Source organism: Eubalaena glacialis, chromosome 8 (assembly GCF_028564815.1).
Source record: "Eubalaena glacialis isolate mEubGla1 chromosome 8, mEubGla1.1.hap2.+ XY, whole genome shotgun sequence".
Taxonomy (NCBI): Eukaryota; Metazoa; Chordata; class Mammalia; order Artiodactyla; family Balaenidae; genus Eubalaena; species Eubalaena glacialis.
The window spans coordinates 84931450-84959053 of record NC_083723.1 but is presented as its reverse complement, the minus strand read 5'-3'; the positions used below and the strand labels follow the sequence as shown (position 1 = coordinate 84959053).

General features: G+C 42.4%; 1 protein-coding gene across 4 annotated transcripts in view; it reads right to left on the bottom strand.

Annotated features, from left to right (window-relative positions):
- BMPER (BMP binding endothelial regulator) overlaps positions 1-27604 on the bottom strand; it is a 373674-nt gene that overhangs the window by 104188 nt on the left and 241882 nt on the right. For all 4 annotated transcript variants that reach the window (XM_061197906.1, XM_061197903.1, XM_061197904.1 and 1 more), the window contains exons 7-10: positions 12679-12778; positions 6876-6985; positions 2998-3138; positions 777-881 (exon numbers count right to left, since the gene is read on the bottom strand). In XM_061197906.1, coding sequence (XP_061053889.1) covers positions 777-881; positions 2998-3138; positions 6876-6985; positions 12679-12778 — 456 coding nt within the window. The remainder of the gene's footprint in view (positions 1-776; positions 882-2997; positions 3139-6875; positions 6986-12678; positions 12779-27604) is intronic.

Sequence of the window (27604 nt, the reverse complement as noted above, 5' to 3'; positions counted from 1 at the left end):
TTTATAATAATAACAGATGTGAATAAAATTAAAAGCTGTCTCTAACAGAGAAGGGAAGACATGTCCTGAATATATGGATGTATTTTTTCATTCACTGGACGGTATTGAATAGGCTTGACATTTTCCCAAAATGCATAAAACGTTGAAAGGTTTCAAGTTGCTGAGGTGAATTCAATGAAGCTCATGCTTTGGAAGATAATGGTTGCTTTATTCAGTGTGCTGGAACTGTGGGATTCTGAAAAGAGATATTTCCATAAGGACGCTATTTCCATCTGGGGCTACAACAGAGGCGAGGGTTAGAGAGGGAAAACTTCAGTAAAGGGGCTGGAGGGTGCTGCTGGGCAGGTGAAACCCCTTGGGAAATTTACTAATAAACAACCACATATTCCTTTGAATGGTTAATGGGAAGAAAACTCTGATTTGAGAAGAGAGAGAGAAAGGAGGAAAATGCAAAGGATGGTTATGATGTTCAACAGAAAACCCAGCAGAAGATACAAGGGAGCAGATCAAACAGGAGTTGGAGACATTGAAACAAAGAACTGGGAGAGGTCCCCAAGAAATGGAGCAAGGTAAGAGCTGTTGTCCCGCTAGGCCAGAATCTGGGTGGGAACCGTAAAAGCAAAGGAGCAAGCTTTGCAAGGGACATATGGCTGTTTGGGAACTTGGCAGTTTTGGAGGATCTGGATTTTGTGTTCAGAAGATGGTAGGTGACCATGCCACACACAGGATGGTTCTCAAGATGCTCAGGTAAAGAGAAAGTCAACCTGCACACATACCTGAGGGCAGCTGCTGATGGGAACGCACTGCTTCTTGCGACACTCTGTCTTGCCTTTCACACAAGCACAGATGGTGCAGTTGACAGAGGACCACATCTCTCCATCCTACAGGAGAGAGCACAGGATTCTGCTATCAGCTGGAGGCTGATGGGAGCTAATCCAGCAGGCTGGGATTTGTCTGTCAAGGAAAGTATTTCTTACCCTGAGTGATGGATGCCATCATTAGACTAAATTACTCTGAGGCGTTCATCTACATCTAACTGATTTGATAGAAAGATTAGATTGGAGGGGGGGTGTGTGTGTGTATGTGTGTGTGTGCATTTCCCCTCCAGGATATAAAAAGAATTCTCGTACATCTAACCAAGTCATATTTGCATCTCGCACCTCCTACTTTGTTTACTTAGCTTCACCCTGGGAGACGAACAAGAGTTTTCATACATGATGCAACCACAAGGGTCTAATTTTTCCATCTGATAGGATTGAAATGTTTGAGCTGTCCCAGATGCCAGCAGTTAATTGAGATGTCCGCAGGTGGTTAGTTTATTCCCAGATGTGACATGGCTCTGGCCCACACGGGGCATGAACATGCAAAGAACAGAGGCTAATTCATATGACTCCCACTGCCAGGCGGACACGTGACCAGCAAGCCGTCTGAAAATGTGGAGCCCAGACAGAAAACTCCAAGAGCCATTTGTCCCACGTCCCTGCCTGTCTGATACTCTCCTCCCAAAAAGCTGGGTAGCACTTTGGGACACATTTTCTAGCCCAGAAAGGGCTGTTTGAGGAATTTCTTTGACTCACTGGATTTATAATCGGCAATTGCCAAGTGCCCAGTCACAAAAACCCTGTACCTCTGGAGAACATGCAGGAATGTGCATCCTTGTTTGTGAGAAAAGAGATTACAGGCAAAGCAAGGATTCCTTTCTGGGCTTATGGATCTAAGCAGCAAATTTTATTAAAAACAGGAAAACTAGCCCAGATCTTTGATGTCGACTATTTCTCTTTCTCTTCCTTCTCATTTTTTGAAGGTATTTTAAGGCCTACCTACTCTCTAGTGCCTTTTATTTCTCTGACGGAGTCTGTCTCAAAGAGTATCTGACTACTGCAAATTCTCTGAGTGCACATTTCTAGGACTCTGTAAATTACTTCAGGCCTCGTCTACTTATACGAAGGGACCTTTCTGCGAGGAGCCTGGAAAGCACTTTGCACACAAAACTGTCATCAGAGTGAGCCTACTGCATCTGGATGCTCTGGAGACAGAGGAAGGCTTTGTGTAAAGTGGACACATGAGTGGCTCTGGAAGCCTGGTGTAACTACAACACACCCACACGACGGCCTTCCCTTAGGCATGACACATCAGGGCTTCTTACAGATGCCGTAAGAATCAAGACCCTCCCTCCACCTCTGTAATAGGAAGTCTAGCTAGGTGCAGCAGGCCTGAGGTGCCTCTGTCTCTGACTTGATTCTGAGGGTCTCGATTCTCACGGTATCCTGAGATGATGCCTTCAGATACAGAGAGACTCCCTCCACCCCTGGGGAAAACAGACTAGATGGGAAGCACTTTGGACAAAGCCAACAATCTTCATCCAGACGTTTAAATGGTGGCTGCACAACTTCCCACCCGGGCTGTTAGAAAACGATGTAAAACATACCTGAGATGGGCAGCAGACAGCCCTTCTAGCTGGGCTGGGGCAGAGCTCTCTCACCTTTACTCACCTGCTGTGCTGGCCACATACCTGTGAACATCCTCACCTGGACATCTTCCAAATGAGAAAATCTCTCTTCGAAAAAGTAATTTAAGTGGAAAAGTTCTAAAAGAATCAGGATCTTGGCAAGGAACACTGAGCACCTCCAACTGCTGGAGATGCCGCTGGGCGTTTGGGCACCCGCAGCTGTACCATCCAGGGGACATCCTCAGCTCAGCCCCAGCCACTGGCCACCACATTTGGAAAGGGCAATAACGTTTTACAGGTTTAAAGTATTTTATAAAGCAAAAGTAAAGCCAAAGAAAAACATGTTTTCAAACAGTTGCTTCTCTGTCCCTGTGTGTCCTTGATTCTAAATACATATGTATATATAATATTGTAATATAAATAAGTACATTTATACACATACACACATGTATATACAAAAGATGGAATACTGCAATCTGCATTTTGTCAGGAGCTTTTTACAACTCAGTATCGTACAACAGTTCCCATGAGCTTGGCTCGTGACATACCCGGAAAATCTTGTTTCCAAACTTGCACACTTTGATGTCTTCCGGGGGCACTCGTAGAAGGCACTCCTCACAACAGGCCTCCTCGCCTTTGCTGCATCCACCAGGGTGGGAGCACTTCTTCTTACACACTACAGTAGAGTCCTGGGGGCCCAAAGGCAAACTGGAAATTAAAAACGATTTCCACCTCTACCAAACATCCTACACCTCACCTTCCTTTAACGACCCACAACTAACTGCTTTAAAACATACCCTGAAGATACCATATTTTAATTTGTTGCCATAAATCTTTCATTCACTTCAAAATGTTATTTGCTGACTTAGTATCTGGACCAGAAGAAGCAGCAGCTATGAGCAGTGTGACATATGCTCCCCACCTTCCAAGGGTTTATCATTTAATACTCAAGAGACTGATGATTCCGCTAGAGCCAGTGTGTGGCAAGAAGCCCTGGGTCACTGTGGGCCAACAAGCTTCCTTCTTTCTTCCTACCTTTTTCCTCTTTTGCAGCCTTCATTAACTGTGCTCCCTCTGTTCTCCTCCATGGCTTTATGACACCTTCTAGGAGTTTAGTGTAAAGGTTTAGCGTATCTTTGATCAAAGACTAAAAATTTAGAGCTCATGTTCCACGTCAAGATGAAATTCCTTAGTGTGTTCTACGTTCACAAAGGAACCAAGCAAGCAGTTCCAAAGCTGGGCCTGGGTTCTAGGGCTCTTCCATAAACTGTGTGACCTTAAATGAGGCCACTTAAACTCTGAGGGTGACAAGTTTATATCTGTAAAGGAAAGGGGCATGGCTTGATTTCTAAAGAAGTAGCATTCTATGAACAAAATAGCCAAGTAAATTGTGCCTACTTATTCACTCAACAAAGCATGGAACAAAAGTTCAGAGCAACTTTAAAAAAGTAGATTTCTCCAGTTCCCCAGCCAACAAGCTGCAATTTCTGGAGTAGACTGTCAGGTGGAATGACTGTAAGAGCAAAACATTTATGTAACTTAGCAGAAGACAAGATGGAAGAAAGAAGTGTCCCAGGGTAGATCGGCAATGACCTCAAAGTGTTGAGTTAGTGTGAGCCAACAGCAGGGAAATGAGAGACTAAACCCCTCTCCAAGACATAGACCCTATTAGTAAGCTTTGAGAGATGACTCACGTCTGAGCATGGCATACAGATAGGTTGTCTAAGTCAACAGATGTAACTTCTATAGCTTCTATGTTAATTCTATGACTTCAAGAGGCACTTCTGGTACCATCTACTATACTCCCACTAACTCATCCACTTAAAATTAATATGACAATGAGATGATCCTTCAAAAAAAAAAGGCATTTATTATTCTTTATTTTTAAGGTTCTAACCACATCATATAGTGAATAGAATGTAGAGTTGAACAAGACTAGGGTAGAATGCCAGTTCATTTATTAAGTGTGTTATCTTGTGCAAATCCATCTCCCTGAGCCTCGGATTCCTCATCTTCAAAATGGAGATGATAATACCTACTTCTCAGGTTTATTGTGCAGTTTAAATGAAATATGCAAAGTACTTGGCACAGTACCTGGCGCATAGAAATTATAAGTCAACTCATAAATTGGAAAAAAAACCCTTTGTCAAACTGTATGTCTTGATTTCAAGTTTGAAAAGCAAGGGCACTCACTAGCTCTCGAATAATGCATACTTCATGGTAGATTTCCCAACTTTCATTAAATACACACCCACCCCCCCCACACACACACAAACACACACACAGTACCCATTAGATCATTGCCTGGCACTGGGTTAAGCAATGAGAATACAGAGATGGATGGATGTGCTTCTGTCTTCAAGGAACTCACGAAGAGGAGAGATAACCATCTGAACAAAGACTGCAGTATAATGTGGTAAACAGAACTAGTAAAGGTGTAGGGGTAGTAGAGAAGATGGAACAATTACCAATCTAGGTGGGTCGGGAAAGCCTCACTAAAGGAGGTGACACCTGAGATAGGCTGCTGTGGATGAAGAGGAGTTTGCTAATCAAATTTAAAGAAGATGAGGACACGGCAGGCAGAAGAATCCTTAAATTTGAAGGCATGGAGACCTGAAACCATACTGTGTTCAGAGAACTATTTCTTGTACCTGTCATGGCATTGGATGGGGATGCCGGAGAGGGAAGCTCTAAACAGATAAAAAACAATACTGATCATCCCAAATGATTGCAGCCTGATTCTTCAAGCATCCAATTTCCCAGGAATGACCGTGAACTCATACTCTGATAAAAACATCTTGAAGGAACGGTTACACTTCTTTTGAGTACTGGGACATATTGCCTAATCATCTCTCAAAGAATCTCTTAAAGAATGAGACCCAAGGGACTTCCCTGGTGGTGCAGTGGTTAAGAATCCACCTGCCAATACAGGGGACACGGGTTCGAGCCCTGGGCTGGGAAGATCCCACATGCCGCGGAGCAACTAAGCCCGTGCGCCACAACTACTGAGCCTGCGCTCTAGAGCCCGCGTGCCACAACTACTGAAGCCCACGTACCTAGAGCCCGTGCTCTGCAACAAGAGAAGCCACCGCAATGAGAAGCCCGTGCACCGCAACGAAGAGTAGCCCCTGCTCGCTGCAACTAGAGAAAGCCCACGCACAGCAACGAAGACCCAAAAATAAATAAATAAATGAATTTATTTAAAAAAAAAAAAATTTGTCTGCAAAAATAAAAAGACAAAAAATAGAATGAGACCCAAAATATTGCAAGCATAACTAATTTCCATTCCTGGGATGCCTGGCTTTCCTGTAATCAAGAGAACTGGAAATGTGATGTGTTTCATCAAAGGCTCAGTATCCCCAAGAGGAAGCTATAACCTGTGAAATTCCTGGAGAGAAAGAGAAGTCCTGAGGATGGAGGCCAAGGCGGAAGGAGTGGCTATATGTTTAGCACAGGATAATACAAACCACAGAAGAGAGGACGGAGCCTCAGGAAGGTATTCCCAGGCTTCAGAATTACTCACTGTTCAGTGCCAGGGAACAGACAGTTCAGACCCTACTGGGCCACCTCCCTGAAGGAGTGCATGCTACTTAACAAAGCATGCCTCGAGTAATCAGGAACTTCTGAACTCTAATCCCAGCTACTGACTCATAGCTGACATTGAGAAAAGCTCCTCTTTCCCTCTATAGCCCTCTGGCTATTAAAAACAAAACAGCAACTATCACCACCAAAATGTATTATTCTAAACTCGTGTCACATAGATGTTTGGGTTAACTCACTAATGAATGATCCTGAAGTCCTCCATATAAATGATTTTCTCGGTTTCAGAAATAAATCACCACATAAACATAGTCTAGAAACGTGGGATGTGTATCCCTTTAAATTTCTGAAGCTGTGGAATTCTTTCTTTACCAGTCACTAGACTTGTGGTTGCCTTTTGAGAAAAGTGTACAATGACTCAAGTAAGAAATGGTACAACGAACAACACATAAATACTCTCTTCCCAAGCTACCAGGTTTATTTTTATGATAAACTGTGAATCCATGCCTTTCTTTTCTCTTGAATGTGATTAAAGCCATTTTTATTGCCAAGTGTATCAGAGAACTCATCTTGAATAATTAGAGCCAGAGAACATTGCCACGTGCATTTGTCTGATTTTTTAGAAAGTCCTTCAGGAAGGACAGCTGCTAAGAGTTTAATTCTCACCACCAGGAGCTAACTTATTGGTCCTGGGAAGATGACAGTGAGTTGTAATTTGGGTCTTATGTTTGAACATTCTTGTGACCTTGAAGTATGATTTTACTCGTAAAGTGACATCAATAATGCCTCCTTCCCATAAATAACACATTATCATGTTTGGCTATGTTAACACTAAAAACCAAAAATGCTATCAGTGTTGGACCACAGCCCCTCAGAACCACCTTACCCTGCAGGTACATGCAGTGCAGGTATCATAGAGAAAAGAGGATCCATTGTCATAAACATCACTTCGAAAGAGGCAGCTTCCAAACGGGAGGTCAAATACTTTCCTCTGACCTAGAGGGAAGCAATGGCATAGTGTTAGCAAGACAGAGGCCAGGTATGTCCCACTTCATCATCAGCAATTACATCACAGGATTGTTAAACATTCTCACAAGACCAGCTATTTTGGTGCACAAAAACAGAGCCTTGGGTCAGATGTTCCCAGGGGATCCCCAGGAGTCATGACTTTAGAGAGTTTCTGCTAAAGAGACTTTAATTCCACACTGAATCCTTTAAGTTCAACAAATCTTTATTATGAGTTCATCATAGTGAAGCAGGATGACTAAGACATCCTATCCTGATAGAGCTCAGTCTACTGGGGAAATAAACCCACAAAAGATGATGTCAATACGGCAAGATGGTCAGCTCTGGAAAGAAGCCAATCTGGGAACTGTGGGGACAGGGAGGACAAAGAAGACTTCTTGGAGGATGTGATGCCTGAGCGGTATCTTAAAGAATAAATAAAACTATCCAGAAAGTGGGTATTGGCAGGGAAGAGGCAGGAGAAGTCAAGATATCCCAGGAAGGACTCGGATGAGCAAAAAGAACTAATGAGATAGCATCTCAGTTAAAGAAATGGTAAGTCCATTGGCATAAAGGGTGACGCTAACTCAAAGAGCACATAGAGGCAGACTCCAACTCCCCCAGGGTCCAACCTTCCACAGGCATCACACCGCTTGTAGAATTACCTTGGTTTTCCCTGATGTGAGGATTTGATTGGTGACCCAAAGGACCAAAAAAGCAACCCCAAATAAAGGGTACAATCCAATATCCTCCTTTCTTTCAGTATTTGAGTCTCTACTCCCTGGATCACATAAAACATCCCTGAAATATTACTTCAATTAAGGACTAAGTTGAGAAGTCAAAGATTAATCATCACTCATCAGATTTATACCCACACTCTTCCTGTAAAAAGGTTAAAAGCAATCTCTATTTATTAGGAGGCCCAATGAAATGCTGAAATACCTATAAGCACATGCTAAATGCTATTCTCAGAATTAGAATTGCTCAAATCAGAGAGATATTTCTGTCTTTTAAGAATTGAAAATAGCTCGGCGTCAACTGAGTATTTTTTTCAAATTGTGATAACCTGGTTTGCCTTTTTCCTATCTTTTATAGATGGTTGGACTGGTGGATTGATACATCAGTAGACTGCTGAACAAAAAGACTCTTCAACGAGTTTATCCCCCTGAACAAATGTGACCAATGGCTTGAATTATCCCTCTAGAAAATGTAAATTTTACCTAAAAATATTGGTGTAAAGCTCTTAGCACGGAGCCTGGTACTCATTAAACACACCCAATAGGTGGCAGATGATAAGTGTTATCATTATTAGAGGTGGTATAATTCAAATATGATCCTGGGCTGTGTCACCCTAAGAGGTGCACTGGGGGACTTCCCCAGAGGTCCAGTGGTTAAGACTCCACATTTCCACTGCAGGGAGCACGCACGGGTTCAATCCCTGGTCGGGGAACTAAGATCCCGCATGCGGCTCAGCGCAGCCAAAAACAAATAAATAAATAAGAGGTGCACTGGGTACTCTGTGTACACAAACCTCTGATGAGGCTATCGTTGAAAATGAGAAAAGAGAGGAAAAGAATGTTGTCATACAAAAGGCAGAGGTATGTTGTGTGAATGAATCTTGGTCAAGGGAGAATTGAACAGCAAATCAGTGTCCAACAAGCCAAAAGTCTAATTAGTCTAAGATTTCAACATCCAGTAAGCATCCCTGTGTCTCCTTTTTTTTCCTTTCTGTCTTCTGTTGTGTGGGTATGTTTCTTTTTACTTTCAAAAAACATACAATCTTACTTTAATCCCAAAGTCATCATGGCTCAAAATAAGATAAAACATTCAAAAGAACGGTTCAGAGACTCTATGCACAGCCTAATTTAAGCCATTTCCACATTGCTCTGCTGGGGCTTAGCCCAACTGTAAAAGGTCTCATTTGGAAGAATTATGACTTTCGAGTTTCCTAAGACTTGACGTTCCTTTTTTTTTTTTTTTTTTTTAAATTTATTTATTTATTTATTTATTTATGGCTGTGTTGGGTCTTCGTTTCTGTACGAGGGCTTTCTCTAGTTGCGGCGAGTGGGGGCCACTCTTCATCGCGGTGCGCGGGCCTCTCACTGTCGTGGCCTCTCTTGTTGTGGAGCACAGGCTCCAGACGCGCAGGCTCAGTAGTTGTGGCTCACGGGCCTAGTTGTGGCTCCGCAGCATGTGGGATCTTCCCAGACCAGGGCTCGAACCCGTGTCCCCTGCATTGGCAGGCAGACTCCCAACCACTGCGCCACCAGGGAAGCCCTTGACGTTCCTTTTATAGTCTGTCTTATGACCACGAACAGACAGAAAAATCTGCATTCAATACAACAGCCATTGTTCATGTGAGAAACCTCTGACTTGACTCAGCATATCCACGATACCAGCTTCAAAGCATTAATCAAGCCTACTTATCTTCAAGACCAGGCCCCAAACGACACCTCCTCTGTGATGACTTTCCCAATTAGACAGGACACTGCTTCCACCATGACCCACAGCATGAGAATTTCAACGACAGTGAACTGGCTAATTCTATCCCAGGGGCACAAGAACACGCTGGCAACCCAAGAAGCACACAAATCAGTGGAAATGCCTTTAGTCAGCCTTGTCTAAACAATTCTGCTTTGTTCTTAGAATACCTTTGTATTTACTTTAAAAGTAGGGGTGTCTCTCTGTGTGTGTGTGTGTGTGTGTGTGTGTGTGTGTATACACAGCAGGAAGGCAAACATTGTTAGATGAAGAATTAGCAGTAGAATCCTCCAAAGAGGAGAAATCTGCCTTAGTTTAACAAGATACTTTTGTTTGCCAATTTGGTTGTAGAAAGATAAGGCTTCAAGGTATGGCCATGATAAGCTGGGAAGGAGGAAAATAAATCAGCAGATGTTTTGGAATTGGGGAAAGCAAGCTATAAAAGAAAAGACAGATATTCAAGGAAAAAGTGTGGACAGTAAGAAAAGGAGACTGGAGCCCAAACAAAAGAGGCAAACAGTGAAATTTTCCTGAAGGCAAAATAGCTAAGACCTTTTAAGAACAAAGGGAGCTTAATAGTTCATTTTATGTTATTCACTGTGCTTCCCTGAAAAGTAATCACCCCCACTGACGGTAAACCTTCAGTGAAATCTGCTACGCAAGCCTTGACTCAATAGAACGACAGAATGTGAAAAGACTAGAGGGGGGTTGTCCCTGAAAGGACAAAATGATGTTGAAAAAGAAGGAGGAGGGGAGGGGGAGGAAAAGGAGGAGGAGGAGGAGAGAATAGAGGAAAGAGAAAGGGAACAAAGAGAGAGAAAACAGCAGAAGCAGAAACACAAAGCCAGTGGTGACTAGAGAAAATATAAGCCATCCCCCAAGGATCCCTGGAGATTCTGGCGGGGATGCTGGATATTCTATTGTATTCATGTGATGGATCAAGCTACTTTTATTTGAATCTTAAAGAGTCTGACCTCAACTAACTCAAGGACCTAAGGATCACACGGAAGAAGCTGACATAAAGATTAAACAAAAGCCAAAGAGTCTCATGCTCTGGAGACTCTTATCATGGGTTGTCTCCTTTCAGTTGGTAACATTCGTGCTGCTCTCCATGTCACCAGGGAAGCTGAGTGGCAGCAGGTTAAAGTAACTGTGGGCTCAAGAATCACAGAGACTCATGTTCAGGTGTCAACTTCATAGCTCACTAGCTGTGCTACCTCCTAGGAATCTACTTCCTTCTCAGTACAATAAAACTAAGAATGGCACCTATATTACACATCAGAATTCTATACTTAGCACCTGTATGTCACAGCCTCTTGAGAAAATTAAATGAGAAAAAGTATATACAGTGTTTTCCATGGTGCCTAGCACATAGTAATTGCTCAAAAAGAAATAGCTAATCCTCCTTTTTTATTGACTATTATTCATTATTCCCTCCCAAACCTCTCGTTCTGGGCATGTTATCCTCCTGCTTGTTTTTGCCTCTAAAAGTATTGGGTTGGCCAAAAAGTTCCTTCGGTTTTTAAGTAAAAATAAAAGACACATTTTTCATTTTCACCAAGAACTTTATTGAACAACGTATTCACCATTTTGTTCCACTACCTTCTGCCATTTTTCAGGCAACTTCATAATTCCATCTTCCCAAAACTTTTAATCTTTTTGAGCAAAGAACTGTTCCAGGTGTCTTCCAGGGAGCTGAAATTTTTTCCATTAAGGGAATTCTGTAAAGACTGAAATAAATGGAAATCTGAAGATGCAATGTCTGGTGAATACAGTGGATGAATCAGAACTTCCCAGCCAAGCTGTAACAGTTTTTGCCTGGTCATCAAAGAAACATGCGGTCTTGCATTATCCTGATGGAAGATTATGCGTTTTCTGTTGACTAATTCCAGACGCTTTTCGCCGAGTGCTGCTTTCAGTTGGTCTAACTGGGAGTAGTACTTGTTGGAATTAACCGTTGGTTTTGCGGAAGGAGCTCATAATAGAGCACTCCCTTCCAATCTCACCATATACATAACCTTCATCACCTTCTTTGGATGAAAACCAGCCTTTGGTGTGGTTGGTTGTGGTTCATTTCGCTTGCCCCACGATCTCTTCCATCCCACATTATTGTACAGTATCCACTTTTCATTGCCCGTCACAATTTGTTTTAAAAATGGAACATTTTCGTTACATTTAAGTAGAGAATCACATGAGGAAATACAGTCAAGAAGGTTTTTTTCACCTACCTTATGTGGAACCCAAACATCAAAGCGATGCACATAACCAAGCTGTGCAAATGATTTTCAGCGCTTGATTTGGATATTTTGAGTATGTCGTCTGCCTCCCGCATGGTATAACATTGATTGTTCTCAATTTCTCAGTTTGATCGCTATCAACTTCAACTGGTCTACCCTACCGTGAAGCATCGTCCAGCAAGACATCTCCAGCACAAAACTTCGCAAACCACTTTTGACACGTTCATGTTACAGCACTTTCTCCATACACTGCACAAATCTTTTTTTGCGTTTCAGTTGTGTTTTTACCTTTTTTGAAATAATAAAGCATAATATGCCAAAAATGTTGCTTTTTTCTTCCATCTTCAATATTAAAATGGCTATACAAAAATTCACCAATTTTGATAAGTTTTTTTTTTTAATGCACGCTGATATGACAGCTGTCACAATAAAATCTAACAAAATTTTTCGAATGAAGTTAAAGACAACTAAGCACTACTAGAGCCATCATATGGAAAAAACCAAACGAACTTTTTGGCCAACCCAATTACACTATATTCCTCCATGTGTGTTTACTTCACATGCCTTTAAAATACATTCCTACTAAGTGTCAGATGCCCAGTTAAAGACTGTTTCCCAATACTGTTCTCCCCACAAAAATATATTCCTACTAATCATCATATGTCCAATTAAAGATGGTTTCTTCAATACTGTTCTCCCCACAAGGGGCTATTATCCCAGGTTGTCTAGTGTACCGGGTTTACAGATACATGGGAAGACAAGAGAAAAGAAAGCTCTGTGGAAGCCCAGAAGAGAGACAAACCCTGTGCACACCTTACACTCGGGTAATCAGAAGAAGGCATTGTCTCTAAGAAGCCACGAAATAGCACAATTTGAGAACCTCAAGATAACAAAGTGGATGAGGACTCTCAGCAGAAACTCCAAGAATAAATTACATTGTTCTTTGACCCGAAAACAGTCACTCACCCAAACATTTGGGGCAGCACTGTCCTGGGGGAATGTGGCTAAGGTGCTGAGGACAGGAGAGAATGGGACAGACTTCTCTCACGCACTGTGTCCTGCCTCCCTGAAGAAAAGAGAAAGAGAAAAAAGCACATTTAGAAAAGTACTTGCATATATATATTGTCTAACCATGATATCTGGAACAAACCTAGGCCTTTCCTGGTGCTGGGTCGCTGGGGTGACTGCTCAGATCTGTGCAATTGTCCCGAGGCATCCTTTGATCTTCCCTGTAAGCGCCATGAATGATACCCGTGAGAAGACCGACCACCCCTAACGAGATGGCTACAGCATCACCTCTCCCCAGTCACCACCACCTTTCTTTATCTTCTTCCCTCTTAAGACCAGCCAACCATCTCAGTTTGCCTGAGATTTAAGGCTTTCAATACTAAAACCAGGAAAGTCTTGGGCAAACCCAAACAAGTTGGGCTCTCTTTCCAAGCCCAATGCAACAAAGCAACTATTGGGGTTTTACTGAGATGTGTCCTCTTCTGTCCTGCTGATAGCTTCCTCCATGAAGGCTTCCCTTTTGGCCACACCTTAAAGGTGTTGCTAGAGTGGCTCAGCAAGGCTCGGATTTGGGGAAGTTAGCCAATCTGCTGAAAACGGATATACTGAAAGCCAATGTTCAGAAGAACCATTCCACTGAAGTCGCCCAGCTAACCAAACCTGTTTTGATTAAGTAAGTATAAGGTTTATGATTATCGATATTAGAAGGACTGGCAGAGCTTCAACAGCCTTGGAAGATGTTCTAGAGCCTTCAAATCTTTCCCTGCCCCTCATCCTTGACCCTTTCTGTCCTCCAGCATCTATCACCTCTGACACCCATTCCTTTCTTCTCTGCCTCAGCATCCCTCCTTCTCTGCCCGTCAGCATCTCTCGCCTCTCCAGGATGTGAAGATGAGCATACCAACTCCCCCTTCCCTATTCCTCAGCAGGGACGCCTGTTTTTCCAGCCTCAGCAACTTGTAACTGAATCTTCAGAAAGCTGGAGCAGAAAAAAAAAAAAGTGCTTTCCAGTCAATTTACATCCAATAACTTTGCAAGGCTCATGTGAAAACTATCCTGTGCAATATGAATTGCTATCAAATTTGGGAATAATTAAGGTTTTTTCTTTAGAAAAATCAGTAAATTTGGTAGATAGATCACTAGGCAAATGGAATGTCAATGAATTGGCTTCTGTAGGATTTGAGCTAGAAACCAAACTAGTAGACCCTAAAAAGTACCCATTGTCTCAAGCCTGGAATTTTTATCTCGAGAGACCTCAGGAAATGAGGAGCTCACGCTTCAAAGAGTCCTGGGCCTCGCAAGGGAAAGATTCCCTCGTGGCGTTTCCTCACACCTTCTCCAGCACTTTCTGTATTAACACCAGACATTAGCCGTCTGGATCCTTCCCATTCTAGCATGCTACTGTCGCCTGTTGTTTCTGCTTTCCCTTCCTGTTCCTGCCATTTTCATTACGACAGTTTATTTTTTGGTAGGAATGGATGAAAAGGGTAGGGCACGTTATGTCTTTTTAAATATTTATTATTTTTAAGCCACTTTAATGTTGGCTTCTTCCCCAAACCAATAGAAAACACACGAAAATACCACAAAAAGCTCTTCTGTTGTTTCTACATTATTTCCAGATCAGCAAGAATCGCTAAAAATCTCCTAGGAATCCCTGGCTGTTCTCAGTGAGGTTCCTCACTCAACTCTGCATAATCCTGAAGTCTGGCCTTTCACCAGACTTCAGAGGTGCATAACCTGAGTCTAGGTCATACTGTGAGGTCTGCCCCAGCTTATATATAAACCACAAAAGTCAAATCTAGAGGGAGGACAGAATGCTCTCTTTAGCTTTTAATTTCAAAGAAGTTCATCTGCCAGCAACTTCCTAAAATCATGAGGCCTCAGGACACACGAGGTTGCCTGGGTGTCAGCTTCTCTTAGGTGCACAGAGAACGTATTCTTTTCATGGATATTCTCTGTTCTTGTTGGATAAGCATCTATTTTTCAAGCATATTTTAAAATTAAAATTTAAGAAAAATATTGCATAACTGCATAGCCGTTAACTTGTCCAACACACTAGAAAGCTGGCCAAAGACTGTGTGTACTCCAGTAATTTTCCTTACAATAAGGTCAAAGAGCGAATTTTGCATACATAATACAACTGCAGTTTGTGTTTCCCAAGAGTCTGTTAAAGTAACTTGAACTCCAATCTGGGTTTGCTGGTTTGGTCAGGTTTTATTTTGTTTGGGTTGCAGTATTGTAGCATAGCCCAAGTCCCAAGGCTGCATTCCAATTAATACCTCCAAAGAAAGTCCCAGGCCCTTTCGGCTCACAACCTGCTTCTGTGATTTCAACTCAGCAGGGACTCTGGTTAAACTATAAGCCGGGGTTCTGCTGTAAACTAAGAAAGTTAAAAGAGCAGAAATAAATATTTCTGGTTCTAAAAATGTACTAATTCCTATTGTAACCGCACTAACTCAGGCTCTATCAGATTATTGCCATCGCTTTCTAATTGGCTTCCCTGCCTCAACTCTCTTGCACTAAACCATCCTGGGAGGTTCAATATCTCCAAGACTCCTTTCCAGCATCCAATCATTGTTTCATTCTTTGATTGAAGATTTATTCAAGGTCTACCATATGTTGGGGATACAGCAGTGAATATAACACACAAAAATCATTCTTTATGGAGCGTGCCCCCATGCTAAGGTGGAGGATGACTTACCACTGCATTCAGGAGGAAGTTCAGCCCACTTAAGCTAAAAGTCAATGTAGAAGCGAGTATGTGTGTGTAGAATCCTTTTTCTCCTGACACAGAGCCCATCTACATTCCTCAGACTCCCTTGCAGCTAGGGGTGGTCAATGGGAGGTAGATGGGAATAATGTAGAACACTTCCAGGCCTGACTCATAAAAATCTTTCCCGTTCAAAGCACCATGCTCTCACTTTCTCTCCCTACTGGAAGGAGAGCCAGCTGAGTGGTGGGAACAGCAAGAACCTTGCAACAAAGTGAAAGAGCCTGCTTCTCTGAGTCACCATATGGAAATCTACCCACTAAACACGTGCAAGGAACTGTTAAATGAGCAAGAAATAAATTTTATTGTGTTAAAACACGCAGATGCATTAGTTCTTTGTTACTGCAGTTAGGCTACTTTGTCAAGATACCCCATAATCTTCTCTCCCATCTCCTTTCCTCCCAACACCAACATAGAGAGAGGGTTCCTGTGTATCTTGTTTCTTTCCTGTCCCCAAGCACATCTTATGCCTTCTATCTTCTTTCTACATGCCTCTTTTCCTCTCTCCCCCCATCATTAACCCCTATGGAAATCGGGCTTCACTCAAGGTCTATTTCACACCTCTTCTCATCTGTGAAGTCTTCTAGATGCCTTCATTTCCCAGTAACCTCCTCCATCTTCCCATACCTCTTCTTTTCTCATCTGTACTCCTGTATTTTTGACACATACATAAACGTTTAACCCTGAGAGACAACATTGGTTTTGCCTCTAAGCTAGACTGTGGTATGGGCAGGAACCAGTCCTTTGAGCCTAATATCCTTCAAGAGAGTAATAGGCTCAAGGAACCATCTTAGTAAAACTTCGTTGAATGAAAGGAAGAGCCGCCACACAGAATGAGCTCCAGAATCCAGATGAATTTTTCAGAGCACTTTAACTACAGGGTGCTGATCAGATGGCAGAGTTCAGGGCTGTCTGCATCCCCTTACCTTTGTATCTCCTTGGGTTCTGAATATTTTGGGTACCAATTAAATGTTGGTGCTGATACTTCAAAAAGCAACACTCAACTTCAATTTGTAAAGCTGGTAGGATTCCTAGTATCCCATGTACTTTTGTCAAATGTTTGAAAATTTCTAAATGGTTAAAATGCATAGGGACTAATGACTCTATTCCCATCTGACCAACAAGAAAAGGCAAGCTTGCAACTTCCACCATACTGGTGAGTTACAATTTTCACCACTTGCCATTCCTTGAGAAGGCAAGTTTGTTCTTTAGAAGTGGTCCTTTGTTCTAATTACATATGTGAGTGCTTCTCCAAAAGTAGCTGTTTTTAAAAGAAAGACATGAAACTTGTTCCAGGTCTATTTTCTTATTTTTGTTTTAGCTGATTTAGTCAAGAACACAATTGCTCTGTGTCAAAGTTTACCCTAGAGCAAGAGTTCTGTTGTGTAATAATAAAAAAAAAATCTATCTTCCTGAATATAGTGATGAGAGCAAGATGATAAAACCACAGCCATGTGCATGCAGGATGCTTCTCCCACCCCTGAGGGCTGCTGAGAATTGGGGGCTGGAAACCTTTCTGTAGCATGTGACATGGCACTCATCCCTTGACTGGGAAACAGAGTGTGGGTCCCTAATGGGAGGCGGGGGGGGGGGGGAAGCACAGCAGTGCATTGCTAACCAGTTACAACCAATCAGCTACACTCAACCACATTCTGGAGCAGTTTTCTTCCCAATGTGCAGCTGCTTGAAGAAAATGGACTTCTCCATTGATTCTAGATAAACATGGGGAAAACGGGAGAGAAAAACTGGAGGGGTTAGTGTAGGGGAGAAATACATCTTGGGTACAAAGAGTTCATGTGTGACCCATAACTCTTACATCATAATAGCCAGTGGTATAAAGGTGACTTGTGAGCAGAGCACCAACTCTGAATTACAAGTTAGGTCAAAAATCTTTCCCCAAAGAAATGGATGTCCTTATCCATGCCTCTCTTCAACCTGGAAATTTATTTTGGTAAAGTTGCGGAGCATGACAATTACTCCAGGGGTAAAGGACTTGGTATTTGGCTTCCCCTGTTCTTGGCCAGTGCAGAACAGGAAATCCAAGCAGAAGAGAGGCAGCAGGAGAGCTGTGAGGCTGAGGGAGCAGAAGTAGAGTGACAAAGGCAGAGATGTCACCTGCAAATTATAGTGGGTGATAAGCCCACTACAATGGGGGAGAGAGAGAGAGAGAAAGGTATATATAGATACACACACACTACACAGGCATATATGTATACACCACAGGGCATAATAATTTGTGTGGGAGGTTGTGAGACTTACCCACTAGACTATGGCTTTTCAACTTTGGCATTATTGATGTTTTGAGTCAGATAAGTCTTTGTTTCAGGAGGCCATTGTGTGCATCGTAGGATGTTTAGCAACATCCCTGGCCTCTATTCACTAGATGCCAGTATCTCCCTTCATCCCCTGGTTGTTATAAACAGGAATGTCTCCAGACACTGCCAAATGTCCCTGGGGGACAAAATCAATTCCAGTTGAGAACCACTGCACTAGACCAATGTTTTCGCAAGCCACAGTCCAGGAATCTGCATTTTTAATAACTTTCCCAGCTGAGTTGGATGCTGCTGTCCAAGGCACTGCATTTTGCAAATGCCTCACTAACAGGAGCTTCCAGCGAGCAGGGATTAAGGCTTATTTCTCTTGTGAGTTTCTCCAGCAGCTAATGCACATCATAGCTTGTAACATGTGATCAAGACATGTGTTCTGAATGATGGAGAACATTTTTCAGGTGGAGGAGTTCTCTCTGAGAGAAGAATCGGGCCCCATTTCACCTCTCTGGTAGCTGAAGGCCACTTTTATTCAGGCTTGTGGAGGAAGAGGGCAGGAGGGAAGGAATGGGTGACTGCGATGGATGGGGTTGAATTGTGCTTCTCCAAGGCATCTGTGCTGAGTCCGACTCAGCCTTTATCATCACCATCTGTGCGGATCCTGGAGACGTTCTACTCCGAGAAGCTGAACATTATGCTATGCATGGGTTTTTGTTTCCAAGTCATAAAACAAAACTCAACTTCGATTCTACACAGAGAGTCAAGGATATGTCAGCAAAGCTTGGCCAAGATATTTATTTTGTCCCATGAAAATCTTGTGCAAACAATGACCCCTGAGAAGTGCCCACTGGGCTGATAAAAACAAAAACCTTTTTCTTTCTTCACAGTCAGAAAATCAAGACCTGCTTTAAGAATCAGCCTGCGCCAAATTCCTTTTATTTTTCCCATCAATTAATGTTTCTAAATCCAATGGTATTGTTGTTCATATTGTTGTTTTGGTTTCCTATTGCTGCTGTAACAAATCACCACGCAGACTTAGTGACTTAAAACAGCACACATTTATAATCTCACAATTCTGGCGGTCAGAAGTCTGAAATCAATTTCACTGGGCTAAAATCAAAGCGTCGGCAGGGCTGTATTCCGTCTATAGACTCTAGGGAAGAATCTGTTTCCTCGTGTCTTCTGGCTTCTAGGCGCTGCCTGCCTTCCTTGGCTCATGGCCTCCTTTCTCCGTCACCAAAGGCGTCAGTGTAGCGTCTTCAAATCTCTCTCTGACCCTGGCCCTTGCTTGCATTACCACATCTCCTCTGACTCTGACCCTCCTGCTTCCCTTTTATAAGGACGCCTGTAAAAAGGGCCCATCCAGATAATCCAGGATAATCTCCCCATATCAAAAACCTTAACTTAATCATATCTGCAAAATCCCTTTTGCCATATAATGTGACAGTCACAGGTTTGGGGGATTAGGATGTGGACATCTTGGCAGTCAGGGAGCCATTATTCTGCCTAACAAAATTATTATTAAAGAAATGACATTTAATTTCACTGTACAGTCCCAGATGTAATATTTCAGGTCTAATGTCACTACAACACACTATAATAACCTGTTCTATCAGCCTTTCCCTCACTGAACAAGCCAGTTTTTCCAAAAGGAAAAGATAGCCAGGAATCACAATTTAAACCCCGGTCATACGATTGCTGGACTGAACAAGTTCGTCACTTCCTGTTTGTTCTTCTTCCTATGCGCATCTCTAGTTATTTCATTCTACCTTTCAGAAGGTGACATTCAATCCAGACAATTTGATTTTCTCACCTTATTCACTCTCTCCTTATTGTCACAGGCCGCGATCCTAAGTGCTGCTGGACATCTTCAGGAGCAAATTTTTGGGTGTTAAGGAAGGAGGAAATCCACCCTGTTTGCTGACAGGTCTCTTCAGGGCCCTTAAATTGAAGTTCCCACCAAACTTTATGACATGTCACCTTCTGGCCCATGCCAGTGAGCCCTGCAGGAACTTGAGTGTCCTCTGATGGCCAGACAGATGACTCCCAGAGAGCTTGACTGTGTTCATCCTATTCAGAGATATTGCAGGGAATTACAGAGAAACCCCTGCATGGTCTCGGCTGGGCGGGGGTGGCGGGTCGTGCAGTACCACAGCCAGGCCTCCCCTGCTGCCAGCTCAAGGCTTATTTTCAGCAGCTGCCCAGGTGAGCAGGCCCAGCCCAGATGTGGAGACAGCAGTGGACTTCAAGTGCCCACGGAGGCAGAGTCAAAGGTCATAATTTTGTGAAATAAATATTAGAGTCATAAATAAATAGGTGACGTAAATGTGTTTATTATTTCTTCACTAACACCGTTTTCAAAGGGGGTTTCCGTTTTGTGTTTGCTTCAGCCTCATATTTAAAGGTAAAATTCATGTCTTCCTCTTTGAGTCCTTGTTCTTAGCTCTTTCTTGTCACTTAGCTGAATGGCAGGGCTTTGTTTGTTTTGTTTGTTTTTAATGTTTCTGCGTTGAAAAAGCAAATTTCAAACTTCTTCCTCTTCCCCAAACGCAGCTTTCCACGCAGGCAGACACACAAATCACTGATAAGACTGGGATACTGTTAGAGGCAAATTCCAACTGGTTGGGGGTTTCCACAAATATTTTACTCCTTTCTTTGTCAATTATAGAAGCAGGAAGGTAAGACCACCCTAGAGGACCGAGATCTCTGAGCAAATGCCCTGAAACATGAGGGATAAGGAAAGAAAGCCCTGGGAATTAGAGCAGATTTGCCAGCCCTGGTTCATTTGGTGTCTGCAGGTAGGTACTGAAGGCTGAGGGACAGTTGGAGCAGAAGTGATCTGCCCTGAAGGATGCGATGCCTCTTTCCAGGGCTCAGTGAGCAAAGAGGTAGGACTTGCTGATAAGGGCCCTGAGAATCTGGCCCTGCCTTACTGGCAAGCATGGGGGTTCCCTCTCTGAAACAATCAATAAATAAACAAACAAATCCACAGGAGAACACCCTCCTGATGTTTCAGATTCCCAGAGACCTCCCAGACCACCCCGGTAGGACATTTCTCAACTGCCGTCCAAAGAAAAAAAAAAACAGCAAAAGAAAGAAAGAAAACGAGCCCTTTTCCTTTTCTTGCCATTTTTATCAAAGTTCAACCTTTCATCATCGTGTAAGTAGTCAAAGCTGTTACAAGCCTACTGCTGACATATCAAACGCTTTATCTACAGTCTGGCCCAATTCCAGGGAGATGAAAAGCACGATCATTCAGAACTCACACCTCCTGTGAGTTATGAGCCATTCCTGAAAGGAAGGAAATAACACCATCGTGCAGGAGAAAGGGCATTTTTCACGTTCCCCAGGCTGTCTACACCGCAGCAAAGCTGGATATGCACTAAGGAGGAAGCCACACGAAAGCCTTTGATGGACACAAGCGTCTCTAGAAATACTGACCCACAGACAGAAACCCAAGCATTGCTGATGGACTGCTCCTCTAAAACCTTTCTGTTGACCTTTAAGTTTTGGCCACCAGAAATACTTTATGGATACCACATGCTTCATATATTGTTTTATTTTGTTTCCACAATCTTTCGTTTGGATTTCGGCATCATTTGCCCAAACTGGGTTGAGAGTTCACTGAGGGCAGAAGGTATGTTCATCTTTCTTCTGTCTTTCTCAAGTACTTCTGTCTTTCTCAAGTACTTCTGTCTTCCCAGCGCCACAGCGAGACCACAGTAACGTCAGAAGTGTTTGGTTTTCAGTTAAACACCTACTTGTTGGGTTGACAGTTAAAACTGGAATAACTCAAAAACGTTTGTGCTCCAGTAATGTTTCCCAAGGCCCAAAAATATCTGTTGCCTTGAAACAAACTAATCTTAATTAAGATAAATCTGGATCCCCTTATTGTACTGACAAAATGAGACTTAGAAGTCTTTGAGATATTTCATAAATATAGTATGACTGAACACACTACAGAAAAATAAGATTACATTTAAACTTTGTTTTAATTTCTGAATAGCAATTGATGAGGCACAGCATTTTGGCTTTTGTTCATCCATGCAACACACATTTGAGTTTCTGTAATGTTAGACACTGTGGTCTTTAAATGAAAATTTTCAGAATCTCCATTCAACATACATTACTATGTGCAGTTCTCTACTTTGTATCGAGTGACAATTCCCTAAAATTCTAACAAAATCTAAAATGCCATGAGTACAATAATCATGGAATCCAATAAACACTCTGGCCTCCATCAGGGGACACTGTCCAGGGAGACTAGAGGTTCCTGGAACTATTCATTCAAACTAGTGATGCCCCCCGGGTACTGGTCTTGTCAACCAATTCTAAGTTTGTGTTTTGAGACAATCAGGCTGTAACTCAATCTTGGCAAGCTTTTGGGATAACAGTAATCTAGGCCCAATATGATCAAAGGAAAAGAAGTGTACAAGCTGTTGGAAACAGCTGTGGTGGAGGGCTCCCAGCTCGTGTTCTGACATGTTTGCGCAAGTCCAGTGAAAGAGAGAGGTTCACCTGTTTGTCTTCTTGTGAGAGCAAACCCCATCTTAAGGGAGGAAGAGATGTAGCACAACAGAATCCCCTAGTTACTGAGCCTAGTTACAGAAGGAAGGTATTACTGTAAACATAGCTTGGCATCTGTCACTCAAGTCATCCCAAGTCCACTGCCATGGATGTCCATGTTGGTCCTGGGGAAGAAAGATGCTGAAAGTAAAGCCTAAAAGAACTGTGAAATATTCAAATACAGGCCCACTGATTTGGGATTCCTGTAATTGAGTAAAACACACAAAAAGGAACATGGAATTGGTCCTTCTTTCCCACTTCCCCTCCACACTGCTTGTCGTTGGAGGCCTCCAGGATATTAGTGGTATTGTGTAATCCAAGAGGGGGTAAGCAGTATCTATGCCAGGCTGAGAATCAAAGTGCCTGGAAAAATGGTGGCAATGCCAATCAGAGGGGACAACGGCAGACAGACGTGGGAGAAGATGGAATCTTGTCCAGCACAGAAAAGAGATATTTCCTCTATTACTTTCTAGGAAGGCTGGCCATCTTCCTAGAAAGATGATCAGTGTGGGCAATATCTAGTATAAAATAGCACCTATAGACAAAGCATAGGTATATTCTCTGGCAAATGGACTCATATATTGGCCAGGCAGAAAGAGGAAGTGTTTGGCCTCTTGTAGAAACAATGAGTTATGTTAAATCGAGCTTCTCCTGGAATAATCTTAGGCGACGTTCAGAAGCATTGTCTTGTAGTCCTGGCCAGAACATGCTTCAGAGAAGCTGGAAGAGAGTAGGTACCTCAGAGAGGCAGCAGCTGGGTGAACAGTTTACCAGGTCATGTACGAGGTCTGAGTGGACAGCGGCTCTATAACAACACGACAATATGCCTAGCAACCCCCGAGGTTTTTATCTCAGAAGGATGAAGAACAATAGATGGGACAGGTCAAATCCTTAACCCTAGTAAAAGGAATGAAAAAAAAGTTCTACCTGAGCAACACAATTAGTACCTTATTTCAGAAAATGATACAGAAAAGACAGCAGTCCAGGCAATAGCTAGGACAGAAGTTCAGGGGCTTGCTGGAACTACCCTAAATGCTTCAATGAAAACCAAGGACAGTTTCCATGGTTCCTATGAAGCTAATGGCAGAAGAGTGGAAGTCCACCTTTGATTAGAAATCAGGGGAAGGCCGATCCACTTAAAATACCTGTCAGGACTTTAGTGGTGAGTGGACCAGAGACAATCAACTCAGAACACACACAGGGGCTCTCTTTAAAGACCAGTACTGAAGAGGAGTATTTGAGGGGTAAATGTCCAAGACTCAGGGAGGCAGTGTTTCAGAAATACCGACCATTTTAGGGACTTCCTTGGTGGAGCAGTGATTAAGAGTCCGCCTGCCGGTGCCGGGGACACGGGTTCGAGCCATGGTCCGGGAGGATCCCACATGCCGCGGAGCAACTAGGCCCATGTGCCACAACTGCTGAGCCTGTGCTCTGGAGCCTGCGAGCCACAACTACTGGGCCCGTGTGCCACAACTACTGAAGCCCACGTGCCTAGAGCCAGTGCTCCACAACGGGAGACGCCACCACAGTGGGAAGCCCGCGCACCGCAATGAGGAGTGGCCCCTGCTCGCCGCAACTAGAGGGGGCCCGCAAGCAGCAACGAAGACCCACGCGGCCAAAAATAAAATTTTAAAAATAATAATAAAAATTTTAAAAAAAGAGAAATACCCACCATTTTATTATACCAGGTCAACTAGAGGATGATGGCAGTGTCTTGAAAACAAGCAGATTAAGTGAAAGTTTACATACTGAAGGTGGAACATCCAGCCCTTTTTTGAGCAGGAAATCCAGAGGGTCACTTTTTAAATTGACCTATGCTATGTATAAAGAGCTTCATCAACTACTAAAGTTTGGATGCCAAGGTCAGAGAACTGATATAAACAAGTAGCTCAAACTATATGACCAACTCATGATCAGGACATTCCTAGTTCAGATTGGATGAATACATTTTTAATCTGAAGAGTGTCTGGCATATTCTCAAGTGTGTAGATTATAGATAATGCCCTTGCAGTGAAGGATTTCTCTTAATTTTTAGGTAAGATATAAAATTTTATGTGTTCTAAGTAACTATCTGATAAGGTCTGTTCAGGGACTCTGTGAGTGAAACACCAAAACAAAATGTTTCCACCTCTCCTCCAAAAATTGCGAAGGCGGAAAATACACTTACATTTATGTTATACATTTTACTTAAAATACATCTTGTGCAAAAAAATACACGCATGTGCAATGACTATTTTGTGTTTTTGTGCTGGGAAGATGTTTCCAGTGGTTTAGGACAAAGACTATGATCCACTGACCTTCTAACTGGTTTAGCCTGAGGTAGCCTCTAGGCTCAAGTCTCACTTCCTCTTTTGCAAACCCTCCCAGGGAGACTACGTTTGAAATCACAAGTGGCCCATTCTCTGGGATCAATTCTGCCTGGAAAATGGTTGCCCTCATTTAATAAAATATGCTATGGGCAACCACAAAATCCATAGTCCTCAAAGGGTCTAATAAGTTTCACTTTCAAAAACAGAGAAGTTCTTAACACCTGCAAATGAAAGGAGCAGTATTGCACCAAAACTGTGCATAGCAAATATTTTAAATGATTCTCTTCACAAACATTCTTAACTCCAAAGGGTAACAGGAATGAAGGAGGAGAGCCTCAGATACACATGTATCCCAATGTTTTGGGCAAAAGACTGCAAACCCTAATGAAGAGGCCATTTCCTTCATCGAATACTTAGATGTGAGGTCTTTACACTGAAATAGTCTCTCAGAACTCCAAATCTGATCTATTATTAGAGTTGTAGAACTGACAATATCCATGCATGTGGAAACGATACCAAATTCCTGATAATGGGTGATGAATCAAAAATCTGGGGGAAAATAATGACTTTTTAAATGTTTATGAAATCCTAGTTCATGAAGGCATGAACCTTCACTGCCTCCCTGTGCCTAAACTCAGTACAAACACGGGAAGTTTCCAGAGTCTAAATTTAGAAGGAAAACTGGAAACCCACATGGTTCAAAGGAACAAATCCTGGGGTTAAGGGCCCCCTCCCACCCCAGTTGATCCCTTACTACTTTGCACTCAATTTACTTTACTTCTCTAAGTTTCAATTTCTTCATCTGTAAATTAGAAAAAAACAACAGTACCCACTCTCACAAGTTCATATAAAGAATAAGATGATGGAGGTAAAGGTTTTAGCTCAGTGGCTGGTACACAAGTGAGTGCTCATTAAATGCTTAGTTCTTACGAATACATAGGGTCAAATTAATTTTAAATCCCAGCCAGCTCCATAAATTAACAAATGAGTGACCTTGGGCAGTTTATTTAATCTGAGTCTTGGTTATTTAGTAAATGGCATTTACTAAACAATGCCATTTTCCTTACAAAGCTGTTGTGAAAATTTTACGAGTGAATGTACTTGAAGTGTCCCGCAGAACTTAATCTATAAAAGTTACTGATAAAAATGAACCTTCCGCACCCTCAACCCCACCCTGCTCTCTTTAGGATTAGCCATTCAAAGTATGTTTCACTGGCCCAGAGAACAGGGCTGTGAAAGGTACAGGGCTGCGGTGACTTTTCCTCTGAATTAGTTGGAGAACATTTGTGTTTTCCTTGGCACCAGGAACACATGGAGTAGTCTTTGGGGTGCACAGTAGTGTATGCATCGCCCATGTATTTGCATAAAATTTCAAAGCACTTTCTTGATATATGCAGTATGACAGCCGCTGTCACAATGTATTTATATAAGTTCTGTGCGGATTTTATAAAATAAACTTGCAAATGTTTGTTTTCCTAAGGAGGGGTGTGTTTGGGGGTTGGTAGGGATAATCATTTCATCTCCCTCTAGAAGGTAATACATGCTGGCACGCTCCCTTGCTCCATGATCACACACAAGCTGGTGTTCCCTACGAATACGTGAGGCAACCCCACAGATATAGTAGGTCACTGTACAACCATTTTAAAAATGCTTTTTCTGTAAAAAACAGCATTGATGGGCGCCATAACCACAATCCATCTGAGGTCTAGAGGGAAGGATAAAAGAATTGGCTGTGATTTCTAGCACACTGAATCCCGCAGGCAAATTGTCACACCCCCAGCTGGCTGTCCATCTTTCCAATGAAGGAGTTAGCCAGATGTGAAAGACAATGGCAATTCCTTACCAACACACGCCAACATTTACCTCAGCCTTCTTTCAGACCACTGGAAGGATTTTCTGGATTGGCCAAATCTCTCCATCAAAATTATCAAGGTAATTGATATTCAATTATCTCCTATACCATTTCCTAAACTAGTACTTTGTGGAATCCTATTTCATAAGAGGTTAACTAGGGGTTCCATGACACGAGACTCCTGCCAAGAAATGAGTAAGGTTGTGTTAAACAAAGTTAAATAGGATTTTTTATTGCAGGTCTTTTCTTATCCTGTAATTCATATGAATAGCCAACAGGGAGAATATAGGAGACGGTTTCTCAAGCTTATTTGACCACAGAACCCTTTTGTCATGGCACCTGGACATATTCTGGTACAATATAAGGAAGAAAACAATTTGGAAAATGCTAGTCAACTTCAACTTACTACTGTATGTCTATCCCAAGAATTTACAGCTATAGAATCCTTCCTCCTTGTCACAAATTTCTTGATGACAATTTTAGGTTAAACAAGTCCTTATATTGGGCAATCAGTATTCCTTAATTGAACAACCAATTCTAGTCCGCAAAGCCTTCCCCTCCATAATTACTATATTAAGTAATATGCTCTTCAAATTCAATTTAAGATTTTATTTTTATAGATTCCAAAAACCACTCTGACAGTGTCTGTCGGTTGGTTGGTTTTGTTGATTTTTTTCAGGATTATCTTGATTTTTTTCAGAACTTTTAAACATGTTACAATAGAAAAACAAGAATTCTAGGCTTCAACATGGCTCTTTTCCAGTTCTGTAAACCAGGTCACCCTACCAATGTCTGGCATTTCTGAAATATTTATAAATACCATAGTAGGAAAACTCCATCTCCCACATCCTCTGAAAACATAGCTGGCTACAAATTCCCCAGGCATGCTCTGTGGGCTATGTGGTTTCCATGACTTTAAAAGGGGTATTTGTAGGATATGCTGAGGAATATTTCAGCCATGTCTTTCTTCTCTTTTTTTTTTTTTTGCCTAGCAAACTTGCCCCCCAATCCCTGCCTCTGGGTGGCCTTAAAAAAGTGACACGTTGTAAACAAATAGAACCCTGATAGATTCCTCTGTAGGTGGTAATGGCAGAAACAAGGATCCAAGGAAAAGGCATGT